This window comes from Phallusia mammillata, chromosome 8, assembly GCF_965637545.1.
Source record: "Phallusia mammillata chromosome 8, kaPhaMamm4.hap1.1, whole genome shotgun sequence".
Classification (NCBI taxonomy): Eukaryota; Metazoa; Chordata; class Ascidiacea; order Phlebobranchia; family Ascidiidae; genus Phallusia; species Phallusia mammillata.
Window position 1 is genome coordinate 17,925,754 of NC_137259.1, and position 27,696 is coordinate 17,953,449.

Genomic DNA, 27,696 nt, shown 5'->3' on the forward strand with positions numbered 1-27,696 from the left:
TATTGTACAGTTTTTGCAGAAAAAAGCTTTCTTGAACCGATCAGTATCAAATATACAAACTCGAAAAGTGTTGCGCCTGAAAATATGTTTTATAATAAATGTGTAAATTAAAATCAACCCTGGTAGTAAAAGACTTTTAAAAATGTCGGCTGACGATAAAGAGCCATATTTTGATGGTAAGTAACACTTGTTAAAAGCCAGTTACATTTTTACGAACCAAAACAATTCATAAACCGTTACCTTTGTAATTTTTGTTGTGTTTTGTACAGGACCACATTTGTCCACATCAAACCCACAAGCTCCTTGTAATTCAATTGTTGATCAAAGGTATGTTGTTTTCATACTTGTATATCTATTTGGACATATGGGATTTGTTTCAAAGCAATATCACAACAAAATACTTATGTAAAAGTATAAAAGTAAAAGCTGTAATAATTTTGTAGTTTATGTCATTGGAAAAATGTTTTTTTTAAATTTGGGTTAACCTTACAGACTTCAAACACAATTGCGATGAAAGCTTTAAATATTTGGCAATATTTCTGACAAATATATGGTGGCGTATTGGTTCCTTGGCACTGTAAACAAATTATAATTCGTCAACATTGTTTTAAACTTCCAACTAGGGTTCCTCGATTTCTTGCCTTTTTGTTTCTTAAATAGTAAGAAATAAAAAAAATATGTTTGAAAGTCTTATAATTTTTCTTGAAAGCAATTTTTTTAACAAAATAAACAAAATAAGTTGGGATTGTACTTTGTTTCTGTTCTGCACAATGATGATGGACTTTTTGTACCACGCTGCCAGACCTTTTAACTTTGTTTTAAACATTGTCTGCAAAATTTTGTTTTTGTAGACAACTGGGTCCAGTGCAATACAGCACAGTTACAAGTTCACAAGTGCACAATCATATCTCAAATCCAACGTCTACGCCTTTTTTCTACAACCCGAATCAGTATGGTGCAGCACCAACATCGCCATGGGAACCGGGACAGTCTTCAGCTTCACAGGAAAATGTGCAACCTCCAAAGTTAAATGGCCAGGCACAACATCAAGGTGAAGCCTGGAATTTAGCTTTACAGTGCTATACCAATTGTAGCATTTTTTGTTACTTTCCAAAGTTATTAATGAGTTTTTATGGGTCCACTTTTCTGCAGGGGACACATATTGTATTTGTCCGTATTTTTTTCTGTAAAAAAATATATGTTATGGAAGTTTATTAAAAAGTCACTTTCTTGTTTTATGTTTACTTTACTTGTTCATCCCTGTGTAATATAAAGGTTAACCAATGTTGTTTCAAAGCAGATGATGACTATTACATTGATATTTTTTAACTTTAAACAGTATTAATAGTTACATGCATACAAGTACAATTATGGTTCATTTTAATGTTTTTAGCTTCCATTTTTAAAAACAATTTATATGCAACAAATATGATTTTGTTTTGTTTTCTGGGTATTGCAGAAATTTATTGAAAAAGTGATGGGCTTACTTTTCAGCAATAAAGTTGTTTTCACATTACATTTAAAGTAAACGATAATTCTTACTTATGAAAGCGCTTCAGCTAAATAGTAACGGCTTGAATTTTGCACACACAGCGACAGGAAACCACAATGAGCATTCTTCCTCTTCAGCTTCTTCAAGTTATCAAAACTCGCCGGCAAAAAGCAATTACTACACCAACAGTAAGTCTACAATTGGTCACATATTTTGTGAATTGTTAGTCGTTGCAGTTTTTGCACTGTATTGGTATGGGGGACAAACTCTAAAAAATTTGTCAAAAAAACTTAAAGCACTTTGATGCCAATTCTAATAAAGAACAGCTATTTTGCTACATTTAATGCAGTTAAATCAAAGAGTTGGTATCTAATAGATCACTGTACACCAGGCCCAAAGCTGGCATGTGCAGCAAATATGATTTGAATTTCAATGGGCTTACAACGAAGCCTGTGTAGCTCAGTTGGTAGATTGTGATGCTTGAAAAGACTCCTGTCATGGGTTCGAATACCACCGCAGACTAGGTCGTTATGTCTGGCCATGTTGTAAAACTTGGTAAACAGCTGATTCTGTATCATGCCTTTAATGGGCCTGGTCATGATTTATATGATTAAGTGGTGATCACTGGTCTGCTTGGACGCTTCAGGGCCAATCCCAGTATGAGTTTATTATGGGTTCCCTTCCCTGAAGGGGACACATATTGTTTTTGTCCGTATTTTTTTTCTTTTTTTCCGTCTAACGCGGATTTGTTCCCACGTTTTGATCAAGAAAGAATGGTTCAAACTTTTTCAAATTTACACACATTACAGATATTGGTCTAAAGATGGTCCATGTGAATTTTGACCCCGTTTGATCCCTCGGTTCACCCACAGCCCCCCAAAACGTCTATACTTGCTAAAGTAAACGGCTATACTTGCTAAAGTACTTCATTTAGAAGTTATATGCTTTGGTTTTTGGTGCAATATAAGGTATTTCAAAGAATTTTGTACCTTAAAAAAAGATTTAACCATTTTCACCCCTTAAACCCCAAAATATTCGTTTCTATCTAACACTGGTTTGTTAATTGCGTTTGGTCAAGAAAGAGTGCTTTAAATTTATTCAAATTTGCACAGATGTTAGTTATTGTTTCGAATTTGATCCTCCTGAAGTTTGACCCCAAACGACCCAGCGGTTCACCCACAGGCCCCCAAAACGAAAAAAATTAAAAACGGCTGTACTGACCCAATTACATAATCTGAGGGTTTCATGCTTTGTTGGTTGGTGCAATGTAAGCTATTCTAAAGAATTTTGTAACTTTTTATTGGATTCACCTATTTTTACCCCTTAAACCTCAAAATAATAAGTTTTAGGCCAGAAATACAAGGCCTTATGTGCTGAAATGTTAAACAATTGTTTGCAGTAGGTTATTCGTTTAGTATTTAAAAATTTGCCTTAATCGGCCAAATAGTTACTTTTGCAGCCCATAATATGTGTACACTGTCAGTCAGATAGAAGTCTCAACTCTCAAGGGAGTAATTCGCTTGTTTAGGATTAAGGCGGGTGAATGCAGCGGGAGTGCTCAGCTTGACGTCCGCCGGACGTTTTACGAGACAGTCGTGTTGGTGATTAGATATCAGCTGTTTTTGCGCAGCAATGCTATGTCGTTTTATTAAGTTATCAAACACATTTTCACTTTTGGAAAATTGTGTTTAAAAACTGACCTTGAACGACAATATCAAGGTCAAACCATGAGAATAAATTGAAAGTATTTATCCTGTTCTTATTTACTGTTTTTTGTAATTATATATATGACAATAATGATGCAAAAAGAGTATTGCTTGCAAAAACAATCATATGTGTAGATCAAATAATGTGTATAGTAAATTGGTAAGTATCTAACAATGATTGCCCTATTTTTACTGTTACCGATTCGCATATGCATATGTGTGGGGACCCATTAGATTATGCTTGCAGAAACAATTATGTTATAAAGTGCCAGGAAAAAGATAGGGACCCAATGAAATGTAGGTGCCAAATATATATCCTTTATAAATATAGTAAATGGTATATGTGATACATCGTTAAATATGATATAGTATATGTAAACTGGCAATATATAGGAAAACCACTATTCTAGTTCTTCTTACTATCTAATAGCGTTTGATCATTCAATTACCAAACATGTTATCTGTTGAAATGTTTTTAGTGCAACAAGCTCCACAAGAGATTGACTTAGAGACAATGGACTCAGTTGATCTAGCTGCAGGTCCAAGTACAAGTCAACCAGTACCACTTGCAGTCCATGAAGAGATGCCACATGTGTATAACGCTTTGCCCAACAGTTTTATGCAACAAGACACTTTGCAGCAAGACCCAATGGCACAATACATGGCCCCGCAACCTATTGAGCTGACATATCCACCGGCAGAATCACCACATATGCCTGTTGTAGAAAATGTGAGATATGTTTATGTAGTAATATGTTTACAAAGTCAGTGCTGTGAAAAACTTTGCACAGATTTAAATCTGTTTGTTAAAAATTGCTTAAAGCTTTGAATTGTTATTGCTTTTCAGCAAATTAACTCTTCTATATTCAGTCTAAAACATTCATATGCTGTGGTATTGTGAGGCATTGTAGATTATTTATGTTATCCTAAAAAGCCAGTTCACATTAGATAACATAACCTTCTGGCCTTGCTTTGCCTGTGAGGCCAAAAACATTGTTTTAATTACTACCATTTTGTTGGTATGTTACTGCTAGATGAAAGCTATAGGTTTTTCTAATTATTTCTGATGGTTAGGCGCAGTGGAACGAAGGCCAACCTTCACAGCAACCCCAGTCATTTGGCTCCTACATGAACATGGCCAACAACAGTAATGTAGAACACATGTCTGTCGGATTACAGCTCCAACAACAGCCAGTAATGTTCGAGTCCTCCTCTGTTGCTGGAGTAGTCCAAGCTCCTGTACCACCTGGCATGGAGCCTGTGCAGGGGGAAATACCTGATGGGGAACCACCCCAACAAGAAGACCCTTTGAATGCTGGCGTTGTTCGCGAGCCAAATTTTTCTTCCGATCACCTGCATCGCAGCTACACACCTAATGATAGAAGGTCGTTCGACGATATTTTACACTCACAGGTAACAAGTAACTGGTTGTAGGTTTGAAATACATGTATTTATTTGGTGTTTATTGGTTTTAGGGAACTTGGCAAAGACCTGTGCAATACAATGAAGGTTACGGAGCATTGCCGTATAATGCACAAGTTGAAGAGAATGTTGCTGGTATGTTACATTTGTTTTCTTCCTTTTGTGTGCTGGAACTGGCCATGCAAGAAACTGTTTACAACTATATTTTTGTCCTGTCCAACATATTAAATGTGTCACACAAAATACAGCAATAAGTAGATTGCAACAGTATGCTTTGTTTCAGGACTGTTTTAGAAGGTTCTCATAACACGAGTTAAAGTTTTTAATTTTATGCTTGATTGCAACATACTCATCACATTTTTAAACACCAGTCTTACAATGGCTTTTAACACCATCCTGAAAACAATTTGTGGTAGATTATGTCTTGACAATTTAAAAAACAATGTGGTTTTGCAATGTTTAAGAAAATGAAGATGTGGTTGCCCCATCAGATGATGTTGAAGAACATGGTCCTCATCTGGAGGTTCAAGACCAACCTATGAATGATTTTGATAACCCTGAAAGAATTGCAGACCACTCCGCTCCTATAGATGATGCTGCAGTGCAAGTCAGTTAGAATTTAAAAATTAGAAATTGATTCATTTTTTTTAATTTTTGCTGTAACCATCATTGAATAAGTATATCTTTTGAAGCTCAGGAGTATGTAAAGGGCACTATGGTTTCCCAAATACATAATGCAACAATCAATGAAACATGTTAGAATTGTGTTACTGTCGATGTGATGTTACATCTAGCTGTAAATTTGATTTGTTTAGAAAATCTATAGCCACCCAAGTAGGGATGTTCGAAGTAGAATAATTGGGTATTCTAGAATAATTGATGCGAATCTAGAATATCGAATCCAATTCTTATATTATTTTTCACTGAGCAATCATTAATCTTGACAACAACTAAAGTACACCAGTTTCATACATTATAAAACATATTTTTCATTTATAATGTAAAAAAAAAACCAAAACAAAGAAAAACACTGAGAAAAACCTTTGCACAACTGCATTGAAACTAAATGACCCAAAATCCACTAAGCCAGAAAAATTTGCATAAGGTTAAAAATGACTTTTTTTTTTTTTAATTTTATTCGGTGATTACTATTGCCTTCAGTAGAAGTAACTATGTTGTAAGCATGCTGTGGTAATTTGATTTGTTGATGGGAGAGGACTGACATAGACTCCCTAGCGTACTAATATATAACGTTTGTTAACCTAAAACGACTGCAAAAACAGGCACCCTAGCAAAGTTAAAACATTGGGTGATTTTGAATTCCAATAAAACTACCAGCGATTTAGCAACACAAAATGTGAACTATGCAGCGTGTACTAACTGCATTCTTATGTTCGTATGGGGTTAAAAAATGATGCAAACGTCATATGTTATGGGATTCCATCACTGTTTTTGCGATATTAACAGACAAACCCATGCTTCCAATTGCTGCCTAACGACATGACCTTTAAATTTTTGTTGTGTCGGAAAAAAAGTTGGAAACAATTAGATGCTGGTAAGACGTTGCAAAAAGTCGCCGGTATGTCATTTAATGGCATAAGCATAAGCACGTGATCAGATGCGTAATCGTTAATTATGCCTCCAACGCACAACCGTCGTTATGGCGTTGTTATAGCGACTCGTGACTTGGCGTTATAACTTGTATGGCGCTCACTGATTTGACGGCGACGATGCACTTGACGTCTTTGCAACCGGTACAATGACCGGGCGTCGACGTAAAAGCGTAACACATGTGTTTACATTTTTGCCAACGACGAGAGCACACATTTATATTGGTTCCAATTACCCGATACAAACGGCAAAAATGGATTCGAATCTAACTGGATTCGAATCCAAAGGATTCGTTATTCTACTTTGAACATCCCTACACCCAAGACATATAATGCCCATTAAAAGGTTGTTTCGCATCAATATGGAATGTGAGTAGGTACCAGCCCATTTACCTAGTATGATACTATTTATTATGCAACACAAACACTTGTAAAGTTGAATTTTATTTGCGTTGTGAAAGAAAACATAGCCGCACAATTGCACTTAAACAATCACCAAGCCAAAAATTGCTGCGGAACGTTGAAACGTTGTGGAGCTCAAAACAGTGGAGGGCACAATTGGTGGATAACAACTGAATGCGCTATTGTTATATGTGTTCTAGTTGGAAGCATTGAACATTTCGAGTCCCGACACAAATGATCAACATGAAGGTGATGATGACTTGTCCGATGACGACAATCAAGTTCAGGTTGAGGAAAAACCTGAAACTTTTATCGCAGAACCAGAAGATGATTCTCAAAATCTTCCAAACATATCTCAACCAATTCAGGTACAAGTTTTTGTGGTTGAAGATGACTTAAAAAGACATCTTGTCTATCCATTATCATTTAAAATGTGTACCTAGATTCCATGCCATTTTTTTACCAATTTACTTTTTATTTATGTTTTTTTTCTATTCCTTATGTAAACATAATGGGTCAGATTATAAGTGGACATGTTTTTTAACTTGGTTTGACTTCATAACAACTAAATGGCTCACGTAGAACAGTGTCTGTATATGTTTTGTACATGCTATTAACATGTTTTAACACGCTGGTCATTTGTTATAATTTCAGTTTGATCCAAGTGGCCAAGGAGAAGCAAGTCTAAGTGAACCACCTCTTCAGCATGTAAGAACATCTTCACTGTATTTCATTTCCATGTTCTGTTAGCCAAATTAGATGAGTTAACTCTTTCGTCTATGCTAAAAATGATTGTCATTGATAACAATTGAGATCTATCAAACAATCAAGTGTAGTGTAATAAGCCAGTCCTAGAAAAATGACAAATTATTTTTAAATCAACACATGTTTCAGTTTTACAGCTTATAATATTTATAGGACACTTGAACAATTTTAAAAATATTTTTGCAATTTTTTTCAGGAGGAAGTTGATCCAGAGGTTGAATATGAAGAACAAAATCAAATTAGTTTACACCCTCCAAACCAACTTGGTAAAATTAATAAAAGTTGTATTTTTATTTAGCCTTTGTCTTGTATAAGAAAATTTTGTTTGTTGTTGTTGAAAACTCGGTTGCATAAAAAACTTGGCAACTTAGGGGTGCTATCAATTACAAATTTTTGTCATTAAAAATACTTCAAAACATTTTCTATTCCAAAACAAAATTATTTATGTGATGGTTTTCATTACTGGCATTTCTTGCTTTAGGTGTTGGAAATTACAAAATGCTGCAACCCTCAACAGTTCATCCATTTATGGTGGATTTACAACAACCACCACCAAAACAACAAGTGGCGCCAACCAACGATCTTCCGTCACCTGAAAACCAACCAACTACATCCCAAACTCCCAAACATGCAATGGTCCCTGCTGCTACAGCCAATCCAGTTGCAGAAAATCAACCAATCAGCTCCCAGGGATTCTTGGAGCAACCGACAGTGCCACTCAAGCCTGTAGCTTTGGAGGCAAATGTCAGAACTGCGTATGAACAACACGCTCGCAACCATAGCATTAGTTCGAATTCTTCGCACCGTTCTGCAGCGAGCCATCATTCAAGTAGCAAACAAGCGATAGTGGATCCATCGCCGGTAGCAACTAGATCTGTCCATGCCAGCAGTGAAGCCTCTGCAAGTCAGACTGCTGCTTTGGGTAAGAAGATTAAGTTTAATTAGGTCAAAAGGACGGAAACTTTTTACCTAATTAACGACTTGTCCAGATCAGGGCTAATATGTTAAACAGGGTCTGTGGTCACATGAGCAGGGTTTTTTGTAAGGTTTGCTTTGGGTGACTGCTAAGTAGTTTTAAGAGACCGCAAGTGTTTCATTTAAATACCAAAAAATAGCCATATTTGCTTAAACGAATTATTGATTAGGCTACTGGCAAATTTTGGGAAACCGCTGGAGAAACATTAATTGCTTTTCATGCTTAATGGTTACTACAGTACACCTCAGTAAAACTGGACCTTCTCCTAATCCAGGCAAAACTTGAGGTTCAAATGATTTGTAATGTGGTAAGACTTGAACCAATCGACACCGGTTAGTCCAAATGTTCGCCTAATCAGGACAATTCTTTTAGTCCAAAAGGGTCCGAATTAACCAAGATTTACTGTATGTTACTTTAAGGTGTGTTAAAAAGAAATTTACTGGCTTTTTACATAAAATGTTATATGCACAGAAACCCACACCATGCATTCATCATATGTTAGTGTTGCATCTCGAGCACCACAGACAACCCCAGTGCAATTGTTCACCCCTACTGTCTCAACGGGACCCATGGAGCCCCCAGATGTGGTCCCCCCTCCGTCCGGGGCAGCCCCGCAGTCCCTACATAGCCAAATGGTAGTCGGACATGCGGCAACAAACGAAGCTTCGTCAGTTCCACCTTCGCAAGCTTCTATGCCACAGCAACATTCTTATAATGACATGCATGCCAGTGCCGTGCACAGGAACCCGGCTGCCACAGATAGGAATATGTATTATGACAATCAAGGTCCATTATCATCTCGAAGTTCAGGGCTTCCAGTTCAGCCGCATGGCTATTCAACTGGAGCTAGACCTGATTTAAGACAAAATCCGAGAGACAATATCCAACAGCCAGTGGTCGAACAACCGGTGGGTTGTATGTTTTTTATTTGACAAAAGATTTCCATGAGTATAATTCACATATATTGACTCAATAAACTAACGAAAAACTCAAAATTATTAAGAAATATTATTTGCAAATAAACGCTTTTTTGCAAAACTTCGTTGTTGCTGCCCCTAGTAGATACAAAAGTGTTTGTCCCAGTAGGGCAAAGCCTCTGCCATTATCAATGATACAATATTTTACTTCCAGAACTTACTTCCACAGCCAGTTCAGTCTGCTTCCGTTCCATCTAATTTAAATCAAAGCAATTTAAGAAGTGACGGTAATGTTTGATGTTGTTTACTACAATTATACTTCTTACCTTACAATTTTGATTCATTTTTAGCTCCCCTAAATTCCCAGTATGAAGGGCAACAAAGTGACAGCTATCCACAACCATATCAACCCCAACAAAGAGGAAATGAAAGTTTTGACAGGTTTGTACACACAGCAAACCTTGGGTAATCTGAGTCGTTTAGACCAAAAAATTTGTACACAATAGGCAAAGATCCAGTTTAATCTATGTCTATCAGTTAAAGCCTTACCACATTACAAATCATTTGTACCTTAAGTCTTGTCCAGATTAGGTGAAGTTCCGGATTAACCGAATCAGGTTTAACTAAAGTTTAATGTATTTTTAAAACAATGTGTTGTTTAAATAAACTATAAAGGCCCCGAAACATTTTCTATTCTGTATTCAATTATTGCCTTAATGTCATTTGTAAATGCGTTCTCAGATAGATTAAGTTCCCTTCAAACTACTTTGCAGACAACCAGCGAGACCACACTCTCGTTCCAGTGTCACTGGCGCCGATCCATATTATCATGATGCAAGGCAGGAATACGATGACAGGCATTACCGGCGACCCCACTCTAGGTAATAATCAGTATTCTTTAGTATTTGTCTTAATATCGCTTAAATTTACAGAGAAGTTTTCTGTCAATTTTAAAATCTGTTCCATGCAAGGAAGTTCAGTTATTTTATTCAACGTTTAATCGAACAGCATCTAACAACTTCATTACACATATTAAATCAAATTTGTAAGTTGGATGGGGCTTTGGGGGACTGGTATGTGTTTAGAATGGGTTCCGGATAGCTGAGTTCAAGCTTGGCTTTCCACTTGGCCTTAAATGTGCCGCAATTTTACCAACTATTGTGCCTGATTCAGGCTAAAAATTTTTATTCAGCCTGCTTGCTACTTTATAATGAATAAATAAATACCATAAGTCAAACTCTGCTAAATGTTAAGTCACAAATACTATGCGAGGACTGGTAGGTTATCAGTTACAGTCACACTCTTTTGAATTACTTTTGCGCATTATATTTGGTCAAAAAAATTTATACATGAGATGGCTGCATGGTAAAAGATACATGTTCAGTACTTCTGTATTACTTGTTATACTTTGATTCTTAATGCATTAAAATTGTGGAGAAATATTGAAATATATAAAGTACATTATCATTTAGACAAGGTTATGGGACTGAGAGAACTTACGCAAGATCAAGATATGCTGCGGAATATGATGATTACTATGACAGAAGAACGAGAAAAGATGATTATTATTACTATTCTGGCCGACATCGAGACTACGACTACCAAGGTAACCTCAACAACATTTACATCCTATGTACAAATTGCCATATTTATTCAGGTTTGGCTAAACCAGTAGTTCCCAAACTTTTGTGGCTCAACAAAAACGAAATAATGGAATCTTGAAGTTTGCAACTAGTTTTTTTTACCTTAGTTTGTTATATACAAAATGTTTTAATTTTAGGTTACAATCAATATTATCAACGACAACCTCAATATGATGATCCTTATCGGAGGGACGATATGTACCGCGCAGCTGACGGAAACTATTACAGAAGTTCAGACTATTACAGGTGTGAAAAAATGATTTAAATTTAAAAACATTGGTTCCTAGGGCTTGTATAAACATCAAGAACTGTTATACTTTTGTTTGTATTGCATTCCATATATTCATCTTTAAAAAATTTTTGAATAACTTCTCCTTTCTATATAGCAGACGACAATATGACAGTTACGGCAATCACCGAGCCGACCCTTACTACCAAGACTACGGACAACACTCGTATCGACAGCGAGGTACCGATGAAGATGATCAGCGTAGCATGTATAGCGAAAGAGCGATGCATTATAACGACCCTGATCGACAAACACAACAACAACAGCAACAACCTTCTGCAGATATGTATAACGAAAGGTACCTTTTGGTTGGTTACAAATATAGAATTATCATTTAGAAATGATCTTTATTCTGATTTGCTAATGGCAACCATGTTTATTGATAATTTAACAATGAAAATACATTTGTTTATGTTCATATTTGTTTGAAACTTCTTTAATGACACATACAATAGCTCAAATAGATGTAAAAGGCAAACATACTTTAATTTTCAAATTCGCCATTAAATTCATGTACAGATCCATGTATAGTGTTCCTTATGAACGATGTTTTTTCAGTAAATATACATGTACATCTGATGGTCAGATAACAGACATTTTTACAAATTAACAAAAATATATTTCAGCCCCTAAAAAGACACAGCCAGTATATATGGATGTGTATTGGTGATGTTTTGACAATTCTTTGTCATGCATCTTGAACATTTTTACAAATATTTGCTTCTAATGTGACTAAAAGCATATTGCGCAAAACTCTAAATTTGGAGGTAATATCTAAATACCAGTGTATGTGTATTTGCAGTTACCAGCGAGGTTACAACTCTCAATATTACGGTGAACAAAGTTTTACCGACACAACCTACACCAACACTTATAATGAGGAAGCATGGGAAAATTTGCCGGAAGGTAAATGATAAAAATATGAAAACACGCCCCCAGGCAATTTTGCTTATGATCTAAATGTAGAAATACTTTGGTGTGGTATTTTTTGGCAAGTATCAATTTTGCTTAGGCAACAAAAACGTTTTTTTGTTGTTGTTTTTTTGCTTGAAAGTTGCTGAACAACACTTTTGTGCAAAATTTGCTACAATATTATACTTGGTATGTGTAACGTACTGTAGTCTACTACATAATACACTTGTTCCTTAATTGGAAGTAAGTTTTCAGAAGCTAAAATAGCTATTTGAAACTAAATTTATTATAGTTTTTTTGTAAGGGTTTCGCCACTAATTGAAAGTAAAGAATCAAATCAAATTCATGAAGCAGTCTCCATGAAGTTACATTATTTGCATTAATTCTGCCTCTGTTTAGCTTTTATAAATTCCTGCACTAAAAATTCCACCAGACTGATCAAACTATTTGTAATCCAGCAGTACCTGCTCGACGAACCCCTACCAAATTTAGCTCTGCACATCCAGTGGCGAGGTTTGGAGCAGGAGGTCATTTAATTCACGTTCTTCCCCATGTTCCATCAGAAAATCAACCAGCTGTCGTTGAAATCCACAAAATAGAGGTAACTGAAACATGTCTGTCCAACAGCTAAAGTTTAAAAAGCAGAACGTCCAGATAGTTTGCAAATAGTGAATACATTTTTTTTTATTGCCAATGTTTAAGCAAATATTAGTGTTATCATCACTAAAAATGCCATAACAACAACCCACATCAAATTGTGCAGTGTATGAATTTCCTTTGCTTGTGACATTGTAATTTAAATGCCAACAAACTAAGCACATTAGCTTTGCAGCTAAAAATACTTTTTACTGTGCGTGTTTCTACCTGTTTAATTAAGATCTGTTTCTTTTTGTTTTTTACAACATTATTATTTTGACAGACACTTTTGCAAAACACCCCAGAAGCAGAAGAATTTCGAACTTTTCCTGGTCCACTGTCAAAGTAGGTTCTATCAGATCCACTGTTAATTGTATACAGCCATTTTTTTCACAGTAACCCCTTGCATATTTGGGCAAAGTGGTGTGTAGAGTTAAAAAAGCTCCAGCCTTTGAATATACTTTGCAAAAAAACAGGAATGCAAAAAACATGTGTTTTGCATGTAAAAAATATATTTTTGGCTACGTTTTTGGAAATTTAAATGTGTGCAAAATGTAGCATAGGGTAGCTAGTGGAACATTTTGCCAACTTAGCATTTGCTTTAATGTATATTAAATAAATAACAAAACAAAACATTTATTACAGGGAAGAGACACATAAGAATGATGTTCTTCGTTTTTCCGCTTCTCAAGCGACAAAATGTTTAAGATCAACCGAATTAATGGACCGTGACTCTGCTGGCCTTATATGGGAATTTCTTGGCCTCCTTGTTCGGCAAAACGGGGTAACTGTAATAAATACACATTTTTGATGCTTATTAAATAGAAAACTTGAAAAAGTCTTAAAAGAGAATTAGATCAACTTCACAAAAAGCAAAACTGCCAGGAATGTTGTCTTTAGAAGATAAAGAATGTTTTTGTCAAGACATTATTGTGCGAGAATGTTGTCTTTACAAGTTTTTGTCTTTAGAAAACTGATTTCACCCTTCATGCAGTGTTTCATACCGGAACGGAACGAAATCAAATAACGTTATTCGATTTGAGCTAATTATTTATTTCGTCATTTCGTTCCAGACCGATATTTTCATTTCGTTTCGGTCCGACCGAGATAAATTTATAACGGTATTTTTCGGTATTTCGGTCTTAACAAAAGAACATTTCTTTTTGGTCTTTACAACTATTAAGCGAAAAAGAAAAAAAGTTCCAACACACAACAATTATTGTCGGTAGTTGTTACGTCACATAACATTTGTCAATAATGGTCAAACGGATGTAAATTGTGAAGCTTCAATTTCAATAATAGTTCAACGGCGCGAAATTTTCAGCAATTGTTTCATGGTAAAGGTCCAGAACGAAATACAGGAACAAAAAATAACGGTATTTCGTTCCGTTCCGGTATCTTGAATATTTTTTATTTCGGTATTTCGTTCCGGTATTTGAGCCAAAAATTATTTATTTCGTTCCGGTATAACGTTCCGTTCTGGTATGAAACACTGCCTTCATGTGTATTTAAAATCCTTATTCAAATAGAATCTTTTTAGATTTTAAAATTTCCTTGTTGAAATCACAACTTCACACAAAAACATTATATCATACATGGTACAGTGTTTTCAAACTCATTTTCTGAAACTCTAACTTCTCTGTAGGCCATCCAAGGGACTGATGTGGCTGAACTTTTAATGAAGGATCATTCCGGCAATTTTGGGCTTCTCGATTCGCCGAACGATGCTCAGAAGCAACAAATGAGCTCTCAACCATCGGGTTTGTATTCACTTTTCTTTCTACTCTCCGTTGACTTGTCATAAAATAAGTGTTGATATTGTTACGTCATAGACCTCCTAGTGCACAGTATTAAGCCAATCTTTTGTAGGGAAATAAAAAAACAACTGTTTGATAACATTTTGGTTCTATGAAAAGTTTTATAGTTTTTTTTTTTGTGAAGAAGTTTAACCGATATGTTGAAAACTCAGTTGAAAACTTTCTGCTTGAGCCATAACAGCTGCATTAATTTTAGATATTTTAGATAAAGAAATATGCAATAACTTTTTATCTGTCTGTAATTTCTTGATTTTCAGGTGATGAGCTGAATGTTGATGCAAGTGAAGCAACACTTACTGATGAAACTCCGCAAAATAATTGCTCATCGTTCAGATTTCGGGAACTGCTATTGTATGGTCGCAAGAAGGTTGGTTATTTGTAATATTTTTATGTATACATGCAGGCGAATTCGGTTTATTGCATAACCATATTGCCAAGCCTTATTCGCAATTTTTAGGATTATGCGATTAACCGGATGATTTTTCTCACAAATGGCTGTGGTTAGAATTCACAAATTCTAAGCAATTGAAAGTAATCATATAAATTCAAAACACATGTTAACTTATTGCTTACAATTCATAAAAAAATACATTTTTCAATAGCACCTTAAAACGACGGAAAACGTAGCGAAATTTCTATTTAGAGGCAAATATTATTTTCTAGCCTGAAATTTTTATTGGGTGAGAAAAAGTGTTGCCAATTAAGGTATAATAGTCCTTCTAAAAACCTACATTTTTTTTATTATCTCATGAATTTTCTTTAATGGTAACGGTAAGTCATGTTGGCTAATGTGTCATATTTTTCAAAACCCACCATAATGAACCAACTAAATCCATGTAAACCTATCCAACCCGTGTCTCATGTATTAAATCCCTACATACAGGATGCGTTGGAATGGGCAATGAAATCGAACTTATGGGGCCACGCTCTTCTACTAGCGAGTAAAACCGATGCCCGGACCCACGCTAACGTGATGTTGAGATTTGCTAACTCTCTGCCTATCAACGATCCACTACAAACATTATACCAGCAAATGTCTGGACGACAGCCTGCATCAGCTACGGTAAGTTGATGGTGACTTTATGCTCTGTTTTATTTTGTTGTTGTCTTAGTGTGTTTGGGAAGAGTTAGTACAGTGGTTCCCAACCTTAATGTACGAGTTCCTTAACAATTCGAAACATTTTTATTCCTCCCCAATAGACTACATAGTAGATGGGAAACCATACAAAGATCATTTAAAAATAGGTCTTTTATCAACATCACAGGTGATATTCTCAGAGCTATTTGTCTATTTACAAACCACATGTAAAAATTAAGTAAATTCCTCCCCTACAGTTTTAAAATTCCTCCATTGGGAACCGCTGGTTTGGATGGTTTTATCCAAGTCGTGTGTAACTATGGAGATAATATAGAAAACATTGTTATTTGCGAAAACTACAGGAGAAACTTTTAGACGCCTTTTCCCATTCAAAATAATGCTACTATATCCTTTATGACAAATAACCAAACAAAATCCAAAAGACTGAAGGAAAAAATGACTAGAAAAGCAAGACTCTTGCATTCGAGCACTTTCATAATACTCTTTTAGAAAGTATCACACAAATATCTAATTGGATACTTTGTATTACTTATTCCCCATGGCAACTTGCATTAGCTGTTTATAAGTCAGACACTTTATACACCAAAAAATCCACTTAACTAAAAACGTCTCACTAAGGACCAAAACACAATGTTTTGAATTCGAACTTTTTAAACCTAACTTCGTGCGGTCGGTTGCAATGCCACGGCAGAACACACCCACAAAACGGAATTTAACCACCATTCAAATAACAGGACACTTAACTCGATAACCCATGGGTTTTTTCGGTGTCCTTGCTTTTTACTTATCCGTCCAACAATGGAACTGTGATGATGAAGTGACTATGCAAATAAAATTTTGACTTGATTTGACTAACTTGGCAAATGTGTTTTGCAGTGTATTGCTGACGAAGGTTGGGGTGATTGGCGCCCTCATCTGGCCATGATCCTCTCCAACGCCACAAACAATGTGACACATGACACCAAGATAGCGATGACAATGGGTGACACTCTGATTGCGAAGGGACTTCTTGATGCCGCGCACTTCTGTTATCTGATGGCTTCTGCCCCGCTTGGCTACTACACAAGAAAGACCAATAAACTGGTTTTACTTGGCTCAAATCAGAAGTAAGATGGTTAAGATGAACATAAATTCATAATTGGGAACAGCCCTGGAGCGTTCATGCAGACAAGCGATCACGGCGCATTTACAAATCACAGTACGCCAGGCCCATTGAAGGCGTTATACCGGTTTCAATGAGCCTAACTTGATAGAAGTAAGGTATTTCGAGGCTAATGGGTGAAATGTGTTCATATAATTGAACGTGTTGAGACATTAAGTTTATTGTAGAGGCAAGACATTGATGTAAAATAATTTAAGGATTGCTTAGGTGCAACATAATAATGTGACATAATAAAACTTAGGTGCAAAACTTTTGTTGGTTGTTTATTATTACACTGAAGTGGTTGGCTGTCTTTTTTTCAACTTGTTTACTTTTGCATAATATTATTGCTTTAACGAATCGCATTTTATGAAACATTGGACTAAATGTGGAAAATATTAAAAATATAGACTAATCCGGTTTATCGCATACCCTATTTGCAAATATGCTGTGCTATGCAATTAACCGGATTACTCGATTAACTGAGTTTTGACAAAAAGCTACACTTTCTTTTTCGATTCAAATGAAATTAAACGGATTCGTATTTATATTTTTCCTTACCTCGAAACCTTTTTTTGTCTCATAGAAACTCTTAAGTCTTGCACCATCGTTACTAACCAGTTTCAATATCACAGCTTGCCGTTTAACGAGTTTGCAATCAACCAAGCGATTCGTCGTAGTGAGACTTACGAATACGCGATATCACTCGGATCACAATCTCGCCACAAAGCGGCGCTATTACCACCTCTGCAGATTTACAAGTTCATGTACGCTTGTCGGCTGATGGAATGCGGAATGGTGGCCGAGGTCAGTAAAAAGTGGAAAATATGTTTAAATTTAGCCTGTTGTGAAAAAATAATTTAGGGTTAAAGTCAAGGTTTTTTAACCTGAGGTGCGTATACTCATTAGGGGTTCGAACCATCATAGCAGGGGGTACTAGATTAAAGCTTGTGTAACACTGCTCGTGAAAAAGCACAGATTTTAGTTATACTTGTTACTTGAATAATGAATGTTAGTTGCAAAAACGTTATTCAAGAATGTTACTTGAATAACATTTTTGCAACTATGGCACTAAGTGTGTAAAAATAATGTCAATTTTACTTTACTATTGCTAGAATTTTATTTACATATGTTAGTCATTTTAGACAAGAAGGATACTTCTTTTTTAGTTCAAAACAACCACTTTTTTGATTGATTTGGTCTTGAAGAACTAAAATATAAGTTCAATAATCTTTCATACCAATCATCTTTCATACCAAATCACAAACCGCTTGAAAACATATCACATTTTCTACTATTAAATAATGCTTGTGTTTCAAATTTTAATATGCTATAGTTTTTCCAAACTTAGTTGATTTATATCAATGTTCAGCAGGTATTATTGCAATTTTGGGTTAAGGAATTCTACACAATAGGTTAAAAAGCATTTGTTTAAGCTCAAAACCTTTAAACAGGCATTTCATAAGCACCTGTCATTGGTTCGAATCACACCACAGGGTAGCCATATACCATATGCTGTATAGAAATGCTCAGCAGACCAACTTGGATTCGATAAAACACTCCCTACAGACCTGGCGTACCGAAAAAATAATTACATCTTATTCACTTCAGGCTTTTCACTATTGTGAGCTGATTGCCAAACTGGTCTGCCGATTTCCTAAGGCCTATTCAGTAACGTTGGTCAGTCAACTTTCCCATATTGTTGATTTGCTTCAAAATCACGATACACGATTGCAAGCCGGAACCCTGCACACTACCGACCTCCAGTGGATAGACGTGCTACACAAGATCAGCGACCAAATGCTGGTATGACGTGTTTCACTCCATTTAGATCGTTAGGTCGCACTAGAGCTTGACTTGTCAAAGTTGCAAACCCATGGACGGGTTTCGTAACAAGCTGTTTGTTTTCGATTGTTTACAAACGTTTTCCTAGTCTGCAAAGGAGATTGTTCTGCGTCCATATTTTGAATTTGACAAGTTTAGTTGTTAACATACAACTGTATTACGTTTCTAAGCACCAAACAGACCTGTGGTACCACGCAAAGACGCTGTACCGTATGAACCTGCAGTAGCAATTGGTACCAATATTCGTACACAATTTCAAAACAATTTATTTTAGTTTTAAAAGTTTAATTTTAGTTTTAAACCACATAACACTGCACATATATACTAATAACCAGTTATTGGCGTAATTTAGCAAAGATATACGCTTCATATTTTAGATTAGAGCATAAATTAGTCATAGTAGTGAGGTACTTATGCTTTACACGTGTAGGGTGGAGGAATGGTGTCTGTTACGTCATACAGCCCTACTGAATCGACCTCAGCTGATGAAAGGATTTCGTCAACACGAAGTTCGCCCCTTGAGCAGGTATATCACGTGATACAGTGCTTAAAGGGAAGCATATCATGCATTCTATTTGAATAAGGATTTAATCATGCCGACTATGATAATATCCATATAAGAACTACCATTACAAATTTACCAAAAATATGTCATAGATTTTTATTTTTGCTCATTTAGATGGATTTCATCGAGTTTATAAAGCTCTTGTGGCAAATGTATTTTTACTCCGACGTTTCCTGCATAGGATGTCGAAACGTTGGAATAAAAATACATTTGCCACAAGAGCGCTATAAACTTGATATTATGCCTGGCAGCAACAGGTTGTATATTTTGATGGATTTGTCTGTAACTGCATCTGAATGAGCGATTACATATTTCGTATATTAGAAATGCTAATCTTTCTCATGAATATTTTTTCAGCTTGAGTCTCCGAGATCGGATGAGCCTACGGGAGGTTGGATTCCAGATGTGGATGGTGCCACAAACCAATATTTACAACCGCAACTACACCACACGAATCCTGATAATCAAGGTGGGTATAACTGCATGTTGGTTGTCGATCTTTATACTTGCTGCGTGGTCCTTGGCGCTTAAAAAACTATTCTGAATTGATGGAACCGTCTCGTGTTCGAACTCTATAAAATTTTAATACTCTTTAGCAACTTCAAGAATAGCAACATGTTTTAATACAAAACGTTTTAGTTTAAGTTTGAATGTGAAATACTGTTGGCTATGTTAAATGATTGTATTCACGTACTACTTATTGTTTCACCATTGGCACTACAAAACTGTCTCAAATAATATAGTTGTTTTACGGAATCACAACAAACATATTTGTGCAGATCCTGGATCCAATGTGTATGGTGATGCTAACAACCAACAAACAGTGAATTACAATCAACAACAGCAGCAAGTTCCAACTTTTTACCAACAGCAACCCCAAGATCAAATACAGGTATTACAAACACAATGTGCTGGTATTAACTACACAAAACCATAGTTTTAATCAAATATTGGTTACACGAATCCACCATTTTCTAGATCTCGCATGGAATTCTGCAAACGACCAACCCACTGTCGCAACCATCCATACCAACTTACGACACCAGCAATAATAACAACCAGCAGTTCCAGACGCAACCAGCACCGCACCAGCCGCTGGCCAATAGTGTGCCCACGTATGACGTCACAGGTGGCAACCAGCAGCCGCAGGTGAACCAGACTGGTGGTTATTACGACCAGCAGCACCAGGCGCAACCTCATCAACCAGATCCCAATGGCAACCAGCAACCATACCAACCAGATCACCATGGCAACCAGCAACCATACCAACTAGATCACCATGGCAACCAGCAACCATATCAACCATCGCAGAACCAGGAAACTGTGACGGATTATTACGACCAGATGTCGGCTGTGGTAAGAAACCAGAAATGTGGATTGCTTTTGAACAGTTGCCATTTATGTTTGGGAATAAAAGTTTTCACCAAAATACTCACCAGCATTCATGTGCACAGCGCGCTGTATCACGAATCAGGACCACTTCACAGGCGTCTCACGCGTCTCACCAATCACGAGCCAGCTCACACCGCCAGAGACTCGACTCGAAAAGGTCAAGGTCATCGGGTCGAAGGTCAAGGACAGTGTCGGAAAACTCTCAGCGCAGTAGATCGCGAAGTACCAGCGCTGAAAGTGAAAAGAAAGCCAACAAAAAGAAGGAACCGGAGAAGGTACGGTTTTATGGTCATCAAAACTTTTTTAAGAAACCGCACAAGTAGGTGTAAACTTTTGATGACTTTTGGCTTTTTATGTCAAGTCCTGGCAAATGTGAAAATTAGGGTTGTGCCAAAATTGCAAATGTTCTGTTTGGTCGAGCACCGAGCATCTCACGTTAATGCTCGGTGCTCGGCCGAGCACGCTCGGTGCATTATGACGTCACAAAAAATCCCCGTTCTACGTTTTAGCTCTACAAGGCCTCTTACGTCACCAGCGGTGAATTAAGCTGTTACAGGCCTCAGAAGCACACGTTTTTCCACAATCTAATACATTTGAAAAATCATTTGTTTTTGTTCATAGACACCCTTTCGAACACTAGTTACTTATGTTAGCAGGGCATGAATATGCAAATTTAATGCTCGGGTCAGTTTGTGCAACTGCTCGGCCGAGCACCGAGCATCAAAAACAGCGATGCTCGGTACCGAGTACTCGGGTTCTGGCTCGGCTCGGCGCATCCCTAGTGAAAATACTTTTAAACGTTTAAATAAAGTAATTTTACTTGAATTAATTGAACACCTTTCAAATTTTCTAAACTTTCACGAACTTTCAGGAAAGCAAGGGTTGGTTTTTCGGCTTGTGGGGAGGAAACAAGAAAAAGACAAACAGCCATAAAGTCCATCTTCCCGATGATTCAAAGAAGGAGGTGGGTGTTGTTAGTTCACTTTAAGTTTTTAGCGCAAATAAAAACACAGGTTACTGAATTGGGATTACAAGCCACAACATAAAGAGGTTGCGCGAGCATTTTGGTTATTATTAATCAAATATTTAAATCTAATATATAAACATTTATTTCCTTAAACATAAAAACGAATATTCAAATCAGATTGTTTGGGATAACGAGAAGAAGCGATGGATTAATTTGAACGAACCTGAAGAGGAACGCGCGCCTCTCGAGCCCCCTCCAATGGACATGGCTGGTATGGGGAATCCCCAATCTGCCCCACAACCCTCTGGAACAGGTAATCAAAATTTTCCTTATTCAAATAGAATATTTAAACAGAAGTTTTAATGTAATGTTGTGAGTTTGTATAAATTGTAAAATCGGATGAGGCCAGAATGCTTTTTCTCATGTATTGAAAACATGAGCAGTGGGCCCTTAGTACCTTTAGATATCTTATATATGACTCAAATTGTTTGTGGATATTCCTGAATATAATATAACTTTCGGTAAGCCGATGTAGCTCAGTTCGTAAAACGCGGGTCCCGGAAAGACCCCTGTCGTGGGTTCGAATCCCACCGCAGGCTAGATTTTTCTAACTTGTGACTTGTCATTTGGAAATGCTTGGGAGACCGGCCTGATTGGAATAAGGCCTTCATTAGGCCTAGTGTACTGTGATTTATAAATGAGTATGCCGTGATCGCTGGCCTGCATGGACGCTCCAGGGCTGATCCCAGTATGATTGTGTTTATCTAAGCTATATATTTCAAAATCTCCTTTTGTTTCAGTTCAAACTGACGGTACAAACGCAACACTTACTCCAAACCGTTTCTCTCTCAAAAACATGGGTAAGTATAACTAAACATTTTAACAAGTCAGCATTTCTAACCACGTGTCCAAACCAGGTGGCGGACGTGCCATGTACAAAAACGCTTTCGGTTCGAGTACGACTTCAGCACAAGATGTCGCCCCACCGCCGATGTTTCCCACAATGCAACCGTCTAGCACTCCTGCCATGTTTATCCCGAAAGCAGGTGAAATATTTGTGTTTAAGCGTGTATGGATGAATTTTAGATGTTGGGAACGAAAGTTGTAAGTCAGGCCGGGTTTTGTGAGTCGTAATTTCCCCAACTTCTGGGCTAAATTAAGTTTTTTAAAAAAACGGGATAAAATTGGCCCCAATTCTTTTTCAGACATTTAGTGTTTGGTACAGGATCTATCCCGCAAGTAGTAGGCATCTTTTTGTCGACGATCACTGATTATATATAAAATTATATGTAAGAATAATTGACGAAGCAACAGTGCTTCCTAATCAAAATCAGTCAACAAAGTTGTTTAACGATATATATTTCACCCCAAAAGGGCATCTTCAGTCGTTCTGTGAAACAACGGGTGTAAAAGTAAAACAAACCAAGCAATGAACTAAATACATATTAAACACACCAAAGAGAAACGGCAACCTGCTACAAGCCCTTGCTAACTATGCAAGATCTGCGACAGAACTGCGTCTAAGCTACTTGTAAACTGACATTTAGTGTTTGGTACAGGATCTATCCCGCAAGTAGTAGGCATCTTTTTGTGTTGCGCCTAGTGATGGGACGATACCAGGTTTTGAAGCGAGTACCGATACCGAGTACGAGTACCACATGTATATACCTTCGATACCGAGTACCGAGTACGATTACCGAGTACTTAAGTACATTGTTGTACTTAGTTATAAATCACTGGCTAATTTATCTACCATAGTCGGGCTACAGGTGCACACACGCACATGCGGAAAAATGTAATCTCCACACGATAGCGAAAAAAATATACGTAACCGGGCGGAACTTTTTCCCGATTTTGTGTTGTCCAAAGCAAATTTGGCATAAAGTTGCCTGTGTTTTTGTGTTGTAAACCGACCTTCGGTACGGTATCGAAAACTGGGACAAAAATATTTCGATACCGAGTACGAGTATCGATACCACTGAAATCGTTCGATACCATCGATACCGAGTACCGAGTACCGGGTACCCGTCCCATCACTAGTTGCGCCATTACGCAGTTAAACACCCTGAACTCTTCGCCACCTATCCCGATATTGCCGAGTGTTTTTGTGTCACGTTTTTACAGCAGCCGCCTTTTAAAGACTTGGACGCTTGTGAAGCAAAGTGGCTCAAAATCACCCAAGCTACTATTAATATTCAAAACATGGTTTTGCCCAGGGTGCGATAACTCCATTTTATTATTTTATATCATTTTATTCTTTTACTGGTTTTTATCGATTTTATTTTGTATTTTATTTGGACTGGGTTGTTTGTTTGTGTTCACTCCAGAGTTTTTTCGTTGCCCCTGGACTAGACGGTTATCTCGTCTCTCCGCTTTTCCTTCTTTTTTATCTGGGTGTGCACTGTTCCCTTATCGCTTGCTGCAGTGTGTACGTTTTGTGTAGCTTAGACGCAGTTCTGTCGCAGATCTTGCATAGTTAGCAAGGGCTTGTAGCAGGTTGCCGTTTCTCTTTGGTGTGTTTAATATGTATTTAGTTCATTGCTTGGTTTGTTTTACTTTTACACCCGTTGTTTCACAGAACGACTGAAGATGCCCTTTTGGGGTGAAATATATATCGTTAAACAACTTTGTTGACTGATTTTGATTAGGAAGCACTGTTGCTTCGTCAATTATTCTTACATATAATTCTTTTTCAATTTGGAAGAATTGGTTAAGTCGGTGTATTACAGCATTCGTGGGTTCGAATCCCACCGCAGGCTAGCTTATCTAATTGTTGCTACATAAATATGTTTCTTAGTTCGTAGGTTAACTCGAGTTATGTATTACAGCGTTAAATGTGATAGTTATGTATCAACTTCACCTGTTGAACCTGCATGTTTTTATCCAGCACCAACAAGCGTTCCACAAGACGGACAAGCAACACAGAATCAACATCACAACGAACCATCAGCTGATCCTGCCGCTCATAACCAGGTAATGGGTTTTACTTATGTGTAAGCCAATATTGTAGGTGTTATGTGTACAATGGTACTAAGCATCTCATGTTGTTACTTGTGACCTTTTCGGCTTTAACTTTAGAAACAATTACTTAGTCGCCATTTTATGAATAAAGTGAGGTCTTTCAATAAAGTGTTTAATGATTTTGAATTCGTAACTTTACCTTGATTTAAACGTTTTCTTGCTTTTGTAACAGTTAAGCATTTGGTGTAGAAACTTATAAAGTACGCTCTATAAGTAGCAACGAACTTTAAAACTTACAATGCTAGGTTCCCAGTATATTTTTGGCTTATCTCAAACAATTTTTGGTGATGAAGTCTCAAAACTAACCCTGTTCACAGGCGTTAGACGCACACACCCAGCCACAATTTACGCAGCAGCCACAGAATGTTCAACAATTGCAACAACAGCAACAACCAAACTTCTACCAGCAGCAGCCACCGGCTTCTACAAATTCGCATATGCCACAACAGCAACAGCAGCAACAGCCACCACCGATGTTTCAACCACAACCATCCATTCCCACACAGGTTAGAATCAAGGTTTTTTAGCTTTTACGTTTAATGTGTTCTTCGGAGTACCATATCTTGCAAAGACAACCATTACTTGCTTATATGTTTATATATGCTGCAAAAAACACTTTATTTTCACCTCTAAGGCAGAAAGCTGTTTTGAAATTCCATTTCTAGGGTTAAGTAGTGTTAGTTAACAACATTTTCGATTGGTTTAAGATATGTAAGTACCATCAAGTCTTTTTAACACATAGTGCCAATTCAATGAGAATGCATTCGTGGGTTCGAATCCCACCGCAGACTAGCTTTTCTAGTCTAACCCTGTGACATAAATATGTTTGTAAGAACGGGGTTGGTTATGTAGACCTGACTTTCTTAAATTTAGATGATAATTAGACATGACACATTTATTGTTTGAAAATACATTATCATTTTGCCGTTTAACTTAATAAGAAACGGGTGTTTTTGCCATTCGCAGCCAACCACCAGTGAATCTGGTTTAAGTAGCAGCACAGGAGGTGGCGGCGCTTTTGTGCCAGTGGTGCCACGCAGTAGCCAGGTAACTGTCACTGCCACTGCAAGCATGACACCTGCCATGGCAATTGTCACCTGTGATTGCCACAAACTGTTTGCTTCTAATTCTTCCATGTTGCTTCTGCTGTGTGTGCTTGTTTTGATATTAACATGGCAGATTGTGTGACAATCTTGCCGTAAGATTATGCAATCTGTCCAATAATCGTGGCATGATATGTCTTGTATTTTTTTCTATGCCCGTCATAGCTGCCTTTCAAATCCGTTTTGCCCCAAAATTGTTGCTCCATTTTGGACAAAAAACACAGCTTTTAATCTTAAAAAATGTCGCTTAAAAACTTTATTTAAACTTGAAATCTTTTGACCACAGTAATAAGTTTATTTTAGCAATGCCGAAAATCATTATTTTACAATTTCTCCTCGCATGTGTTTGGATTTTCAAGTAAGTTATTTGAATATTGTATGTACTAAAAGTTGAAGTTTACAACAAGGCCAATCCACTGCAATGTCTATACAACACACTTTGATCCACTGCACTTGTAGCAACTAAACATGTTTATATCAAAACAATTTGCATTCATGGCTTCCAAAATCATTTAAATCTACATTAAAAGCTGCCACTGCTTCGAAGTTTGCACTGATAACAACCATAGTTTCACACGCTAACCATTTTGTTTTTATTCGCAGAACCAGCAAACACCATCACAGGAACCAGCAGCAGCACCAGCAGCGGCACCAGCAGCGGCACCTGCCACGTTTTTTAACCCCGCTAACTTTAGCGGGGGAAACCTGTTTGCACAACCCACAGCCCCCGCTCCATCCAGGGGTGGTTTTAGGGGTAGGGGGCGACCCGCTTACCCCGCCGCGAGATAATTTTGGTTCATATTTATGATGGTCCGATTGGTGTTTGGCCACCAAACCATTATTAACTCAATATGGTCCAGAAACAAAACCCTAAATTATTGGAATATGACGTCACCCGATCAGTATTCAATGACGTAATTTATTTTCCGCACCATCCACATAGTTTGTGACGTCATTTTCCAAAATAATTGATGACGTCACCTGAAGTTGCCAACCAGCCCTAGCAACTGAATCCTTATTGGAATTGCCAGATATGTAAATACGCGAGTTATTTATTGCAAGTCCGCTCGGGCTTTCGTGTTCCTAACCTTGTCTGGTGTCTATACATTGCAGAAGGCAAACGTGGGGTTTGTTTGCCGGATGTGACGTAATAATGACGTGTCTCTGACGTCATCCGAATAGAAATTCTGACGTCATGTAGAAACTTTTCGAAAGTATCCATATTAGTCGTCTTTAATGTTCTGAAACTTGCAAACTTTTATCCACTGCTACTTCACCTGAATGGGAATTTTCAAGGCTACAATTTCAACTGTTGTCAAGTTCTTAATTCCAGCAAGGACATCAAATTTGTGCGAAAGAGGGGGTTTGTTTTCAGTTTTTGAAAAAGGTTCGGTCGTTTGTTGAGGTCGAAACAAAATGAAGCTTCGCTCCTGTCCTGCATTTGTTTTGCAAAGTTGCACTGTTGCTTAAATATAGTACCTATTCCTATAGATTGGACTCCTACTGACCTAATCACAAATATTCTCCTAGCGCTGCTTAAATGTAGTGTGACTGTCCGTATTTGTTGTGTAATTTCAACCAAATCTTCCGTGCGTTCGTGTGTAGTTGTGTGTACAGTTCGGCGCCATAGGCAATTCGTGGTGATGTGTAGAGACAAGAAGACTTAATGTGCAATCCAGTATCTGTCCCCGGTGTTATAGTGTCGAATCGAAGTTGGAGGCATAGTGAGTGTGGCAGAGGTGTGGTCGGTGACGCCGGAGCGCCCTCCAGTGTGTGGTGGAGTTGGATAAACTGTCCGGCCTGCGGTGATTTCATTGTGCTTGTTTTTTCGTGCGGCGTACTTCGGTTTTTCTTACGCCCAGTGAACAGATGATGAAAAATAAATTTGAAATGCGGTTTAACTGAAATAGTTGTGTTTTGTTTTGTGAGCTGTTACGTAGGGTGAAACAGAGTTGTAAGTCTATGGTTTGGGCTTT

At 37.3% G+C, this 27,696-nt stretch overlaps 1 protein-coding gene across 5 annotated transcripts; it reads left to right on the forward strand.

The window, feature by feature from the left end:
- LOC145203902 (uncharacterized) lies at nucleotides 1-27,627 on the forward strand. Of its 5 annotated transcripts, none has more exons than XM_080076266.1 (42): nucleotides 1-176; nucleotides 270-327; nucleotides 852-1,051; nucleotides 1,594-1,680; nucleotides 3,678-3,928; nucleotides 4,273-4,611; nucleotides 4,674-4,755; nucleotides 5,085-5,227; nucleotides 6,833-7,000; nucleotides 7,287-7,340; nucleotides 7,594-7,663; nucleotides 7,879-8,319; nucleotides 8,845-9,281; nucleotides 9,505-9,577; nucleotides 9,641-9,731; nucleotides 10,064-10,171; nucleotides 10,763-10,896; nucleotides 11,071-11,179; nucleotides 11,320-11,520; nucleotides 12,025-12,128; nucleotides 12,593-12,735; nucleotides 13,054-13,115; nucleotides 13,416-13,554; nucleotides 14,416-14,530; nucleotides 14,845-14,954; nucleotides 15,471-15,650; nucleotides 16,563-16,792; nucleotides 17,463-17,634; nucleotides 18,439-18,633; nucleotides 19,103-19,198; nucleotides 19,595-19,706; nucleotides 20,017-20,129; nucleotides 20,216-20,593; nucleotides 20,692-20,904; nucleotides 21,501-21,593; nucleotides 21,774-21,909; nucleotides 22,397-22,456; nucleotides 22,514-22,642; nucleotides 24,484-24,569; nucleotides 24,935-25,123; nucleotides 25,584-25,664; nucleotides 26,324-27,627. In XM_080076266.1, the coding sequence occupies exons 1-42, from the start codon at nucleotides 143-145 to the stop codon at nucleotides 26,507-26,509; spliced, it is 6,402 nt and encodes a 2,133-aa protein (XP_079932392.1). In that variant the 5' UTR covers nucleotides 1-142; the 3' UTR covers nucleotides 26,510-27,627. The 5 variants fall into 5 exon arrangements, with proteins under 5 accessions (XP_079932392.1, XP_079932393.1, XP_079932394.1 ...); XM_080076267.1 differs by having other exon boundaries at nucleotides 12,596-12,735; XM_080076268.1 differs by having other exon boundaries at nucleotides 11,323-11,520.
- The last annotated feature ends 69 nt before the right edge of the window (nucleotides 27,628-27,696 follow it).